Source organism: Mercenaria mercenaria, chromosome 14, assembly GCF_021730395.1.
Source record: "Mercenaria mercenaria strain notata chromosome 14, MADL_Memer_1, whole genome shotgun sequence".
In the NCBI taxonomy this organism is placed as follows: Eukaryota; Metazoa; Mollusca; class Bivalvia; order Venerida; family Veneridae; genus Mercenaria; species Mercenaria mercenaria.
Genome location: NC_069374.1, coordinates 29,876,110 through 29,882,316, shown reverse-complemented (window position 1 = coordinate 29,882,316; position 6,207 = coordinate 29,876,110). Strand labels below are relative to the sequence as shown.

Sequence of the window (6,207 nt, the reverse complement as noted above, 5' to 3'; positions counted from 1 at the left end):
GAATGATCTTTCCCTTACAAAAATGATTTTACTAGCCGAATGATGCACTGGCTCTTTGTTTGTAATACACTAGTTTTGAAATAAACTAACTTTCCTAAAGTACAGGTCCTTTTTTCGCAAATAACATTTAAATGTAAATGTAATCCATGATACGTTGACATACTAATCTCGTTATTAGTTTCTGTTAGATACAAATCACCACTAATCAAAATCTGCTTCAATCAGTTTTGCTGATCGGTCGCAAAAAGAAAGGCAGTGAACAAATAACAAAATTTTGTTCTGCACATACTTTATTTAATGATATAAAACAGTAGCAAAATAAATTAGCATAATAAATCAGTCAACAACGATCTACCCAAAAAGCGATCCTATGTTACCCCATGCTACTTGGCATATTTCGTATTTGTACCTACGGTCTCTGAAATAAAAAAAAAATGATGTAGGATAGAAGAATAGAAGAAACAATTTTATTGCCCCGATAGTCAACATAAAACAGTAAGTGAAGACGCCTGATTTAACGGTTCCCTGGCGTCAAGGCAAATGCCTCCCTGACATATTGACGGAGGACTGTTGTTTAAAATCATTTGCACCCCCACCCATCTCTAATTCAAGTGGAGAAGTTACCACTAGCGGAAAACAAGTTATTACATATAATGTAACAAAGAATACAGGTTATGTAATTTTAAACTTACCGCCGTGTCACACCGAAATATACAAAGAAATAAGACAACGTTTAATCATTTTGTACACGAAAGGCAAACAATTTTTCATTAACATCTAAATAGATGTATACATTGATATCATTATTTATTTTATTTATATGAATGGATAAGTTTTATGGTAACAAAGGTATCTTCAGCCTTTTTAATACAGGGACAGCGCAGATCTACGGATCGCAGGGTTGTGAGTTCGATCCCCGGGCGGGGCGTATGTTCTCCGTGACGATTTGATAAAAGACATTGTGTCTGATGTCATTGGACCTCCACCTCTGATTCAAGTGAGGAAGTTGTCAGTTACATGCGGAGAACAAGTTTGTACAGGTTCAGAATCCATGAATACTGCCCGCCGTTACATATCTGAAATACGTTTAAAAAACGGCGTTAAACCCAAACCAAACAAACAAACAAATAGTTTGATGTCTGTTTCACAGATGTTTTAACAAAATCAGATATCTAACTTGAAAACAATCACTGCCTTTAAGGACGCAGTAATAGAAACTGTAATAGTATATCTTACTCCGCATTATTGTCATGTATAGATACAACGCCTTTCATGACTCGTTGTGAAGGCAGTCTATAATCCTGAACACCATCCAAGATATTTGTCCAGTCGGTTATTTTACAGTTAAACAAATGAACCTCTGTCAGAAAAAACGACCATCAGTCGATAATAAGTTAGTTACTGTTAACGAGGTTTCCACATGATAAGATAAAAATATTTATATTCACAAAAACATCGGTGTATTGTAAGATTAACAGAATAAACAAAGACACAAACTATTTAGATTATTTTTCAATGCATTTTAATTGTATAAAAACACTACTTAAATTGTTTATTTTTCAAAGAATTTTCGTTTTAAATACACAAAGCACTACTCAGATTACTCTAGTTATAGATATAAAATACTTACCTTTTATTTCACAGCAATGAAACGCCCATTTTCTGTCCTCAGCAATGTTGTCGTGATAGCTCTTCATACCGTTAATATATCCATTGTTGTCACATTCAAAAGCAAGTAGCCCGTCAAAGTCGTTTTGCCAATCTGCAAACATATCAGAAAACCCTTTACATTGAAGCATTGCGTACATCATGCCTTTACTACAAGTAATTGCATGCTAAATGAGGACGGACATCCGCATTCATATTACTATTGAACTGAATTAGATTTTAATTAATCTTGCATAGAGAGCTGGGCAAAACATCTCGCTGATGTATCACAAAGTGGACAAAACCCTTCCCGTACATTTAACCGAACTATCAAAATTTACCAAAGGATTTATAAAACTGTTATATTTCAGCATCAGCAATTACTTTTTATTATTTTATTATTTCAATTGATAAGTTTCGTTATTGTCATTGAGAATATTTTGAAATAAACAGTAAAGAAATTTCATGGGAGGATTTTCTGGCTACCTTTTCAGAAGTAAGATGATGGGGGTTTTCTGACAGAGGCTTTGTACTATATTCTATTGAAGGCTTTCATTTCTAAATTGTATTACAGAAACTGCTTTAATATATTAATAAAATATACAATGTACATACTCACCTGTCCAAATACAGGACGTGTTGAGGTTTTCCACGTTCACATCAACATTTGAGCATTCAAGATCGAAAGTTCTGTCTTCTGCTGCATTGCTGTGTACGCTTTGTACTCGACTTATGAACTGATATTCGTGCGGACATTTAAATTTCAAAGCCCCGTCTAATTAATTTAAACTTCCGCACACAGAAAGTAAATACAACATGAATAAATGAAGCACCTGCAATATGTAATGGGAATGCAAATTTTTGTTGTTTTTTTTTCTTGGTGTGTGAAAAGTTCATCTACCTAAAATAAATTTTCAACTGTAATATGACATTCTTCTTACTAGAGAAGATTTCATGCGCGGATCCAGAGGGGTGTGTGTCCGGGGGTCCGGACCTTAACTGGAAAATCCTAAAAAAAAGGAAAGAAGAGAAGAAGGAAAGAAAATGTTTTTTTTCCGAAAAGACAACATTAGGACCGCATTCAAAGTGTATGTGGCTGCTGCTACATACGACCCCGACGTAATTCATGTCTATGATAATTATCTCAAAGAAACAAAAACATACCTTTAAGAAAACGTAATTGTATTATTTTTCCCAAACAAAAACTTATTGACAACCCGTACTTGTAAACGGCTAACATTCACACAAAAAAAAACACATCAAAATATATACATGTTGGTCATAATAAGGGTTCGGTTGGACCCGCCGCCCCCCCCCCCCCTCCCCCCCCCCCACCCCCTGAGAAAATTGGCTGGATCCACGCATGGATTTAATGTATATGATTGATTTAAATAGGAATAACGTAAGTAATGCATCACGATGCTGCATGCGTCGGTCCAAAAACGTCCAAAAACGCAAAAACGTATCGATGTAATTTCCATTTCTAAAGAGATTCCATTTCCAGAATAAAATCTGTGAAAAGATCCGGTAGAAGCATAGACCGCAACATAAGAGCAGACTCAGTTTAACTGAGTCTGTTCTAACTGAGTCTGTTCATGAGAGATAATGCCCCTCACGTCCCCTAGCACCAGCTGAAGCGGAATGTTGTCAAAAATGTAAACATTTGTATACCCAAAGAACAAGAAAATAGAACAACACTTAGTCCAAGTACGGAGAGACATTTTACAGCCGCCAAACGGCGCCTGAAGACTGATGTTGTGATAATTAAATCTGTGAGAAAATCCTTTGAAAGCATAGAACTCAGCCAAGTAACATAATAGCAGACTGGGTTGAATGTAGTTTAATTAAATGTGCAACACCCACCACCTCACCGAAGCTCTTCTTCCAATCCAGCAATTGAAATGGACATAATGATTTCAAAACGACAGGTTTTCCAAATGACACAATAGGCCAACAGCTAACTGATCATCAATCAAACAGTTCATTAATAAACTTAACCTCTCTAATTTGTTTCCATTTTAGGTTTCGTGTTAACCAGTAAAACATTTAATGATGTGCAGCGTGTTTAATCTGATATCTGCCTATTTTTTGATAAATCTTCCACATATATCATTAAGAAGATACATGGTTTCAAGTTTCACTTATCGTATATCCTTTATACACAAATAAAACTCGGTATAAACGAAATACATAATTGTGCGCAAAAGTAAATTCAAATAAGTTAAACATGAAAGTGTCCTATGATTAGATATAATCTGCAAGGGTATTGTAAACATACGAAAATGGATGACAATTATAAATATAAAATATTATTTACACTTACATATAGTAAAATCATTTTGTAGTTAGTATTTAACGAAGTCCTAGTAAAGTTTAAAAACTAGCATAAATTGTTAATAAGACACATAAAGGTCAGTCTGATTATGAATGTCTGATAAAAGATTTCTACAATTGTTAACATAATTATGATCAGTGGAATGTTTGAAGCTAGTACAAATACCTCTAGAGCGTGTGCCTTGATAAGGCCAGGTCTAGCGTCTTACAGAGGGGTGGCTTGACAAGAGCCTTATTGAGGAGAAGTTTAAAAAGCAGGTCTGATAAAATGTGCGCCTAAACAAAATTAGCTTCAGTGTCAGGTAGAGGAGCGGCTTGACAGTGCCAGGTCTAGTGCAACATAGAGAGTGCGATATGATTAAGTCAGGTCTAAAATCAAACTGATAAAGGAGCGGCTTGACAAAACATGATCTAGTCCTGATTGGTTAAAAGTATCATCTTCCAGTTTACATTGTTGATGTCTCATACACTATATCAGGGTCTTGACCTGGCTTTGTCAAGGCGCGCACTCTATTAGGCACTAAACCTTTCTTTTGCATTCTCAAATAAGGTATTTTCAAAAGGAAATGTGTGAAGTATAGGCAAATATAATATATATATCTTAAAACAGCAACAACAAAACATAGTTTTCCCGTAGAAAAGTACAATTACCGTCATTCCTTTTTCGAGTGTCATTCCTAAAGTATTATTAGTGTTTACATTTTTATAATAGTAAAGCTTTTTACTCACTCGTGATACAATTTACACAAGGTAACAGTGTGCAACTAATGTAAAAGGCTGTTTATTGCCTGAACGTTGAAATTACTCCCAAAGTGTGTGTCTTGAACTGAAGGCTGGATTTGAATCAACAGAAAATATATAGATTGTCCGAAACACTTTAGTTTGACGTGATTAGTATGTTTTCAGTCTACATAAACGCTGAATTAAATCAGTAATGTTTAAGAATATGGTATATCACAGTAGTACATAATAAACATATTAATTAACGTTCTACTGCGATATCTGTATATTTATAAGTACGAAATGATTACAAATATTTTTTTTTTTTAAAAGTGAAAGAAACAAGAATTTTCCTGTAATCATGCATTTTTATTTCATTTAAGATTTTTTTTTTCAAATTAATGTTCATAATGAAATGAAATGAATCTAAGCCTTTGTCGAAGAAATCACGTGTTTATATCAGCATATGTATGGTTATGTCGACATGTTAATTTAAGCACTAATGTATGTTAAACAAGAATTAAATATTCAAAATTTAAAGATAAATGCAATCTCAAATAAAATATCAGGAACAAACGGAAGTGTCAAAAATATATTTCCATTCGATGAGGATTTCTTCTATTATCTTGTTCTATTTTCCCTCTCTCCATTTTCCTCTTTGTCAATCTGGTAACATTTATTCCACTTGCACCTTTTGTCCGTGCATCTTGACATGTTCTGAAACATTTTTGAGACACTTAATGATAACTATGAATCATATTACATGTAGAAATTAACACAGTGGACCTGTAATGACACGTGGCAATTACCAGGTGATTGGGCAAAATACGGACTCAAATGTAGCTTCAAGTGAACATGGTTGTCCGTAAAATCCTGAGAATGACAAATTAGCACACGGATAACATGCATTTGCCGGCTGTTAAACGGCTTCACTAACTTAGAATTGTAATTTGCAGTAGTTTATTCGGATGTCAGAGACTCCTCAAAACATATTTGTACAAATATATTATCTTGGAAGCTTGGAAGCATTTCTTAATGTCTTAAATGAGAAACAGTTATCTATCAAACTTACCTCATCGTAACAGTAGCAAACATTACATCCGTCAAAATAGTATTCCCATGCTGACACAGCGTTACCTTGGCAATCAACACAAGGTCCTTGAAAATGAAATCCAAAATGTAATATTACACAAATGAATACATACATTGCATAAAAATTGAACATGAAACTAGATGTCGTTGTAAAATATTCTTTTAGTGGTAGCAGTCTCATTATACTGGAGTTGAGTTACTCCTACTTTTTGTAAGATATTTTGTTGTTAGATTGCATTCTGTTTCGATTCTTTGTAGAACGAAAAGAAATATAAAGAATTTTCTACTTACGTGGACTATACAGGATACCTGAAACACATAAACGCATAATTAGTCTACTTGAAATAAAAAATGCAAAATCTATACATGATACCAAAGAAGTTAACTTAAAGAATGAAAATGTATTGAAGTGAT

General features: G+C 34.0%; 1 protein-coding gene across 1 annotated transcript; it reads right to left on the bottom strand.

The window, feature by feature from the left end:
• Window positions 1-258: 258 nt before the first annotated feature.
• Window positions 259-2,426, bottom strand: LOC123527146 (hemagglutinin/amebocyte aggregation factor-like; the record flags this gene model as incomplete). Its single annotated transcript, XM_045306432.2, has 4 exons — window positions 259-418; window positions 1,237-1,360; window positions 1,631-1,762; window positions 2,267-2,426. Coding segments are annotated over 4 exons (483 nt in total), but the record flags the coding sequence as incomplete, so codon positions are not given.
• Window positions 2,427-6,207: the final 3,781 nt, after the last annotated feature.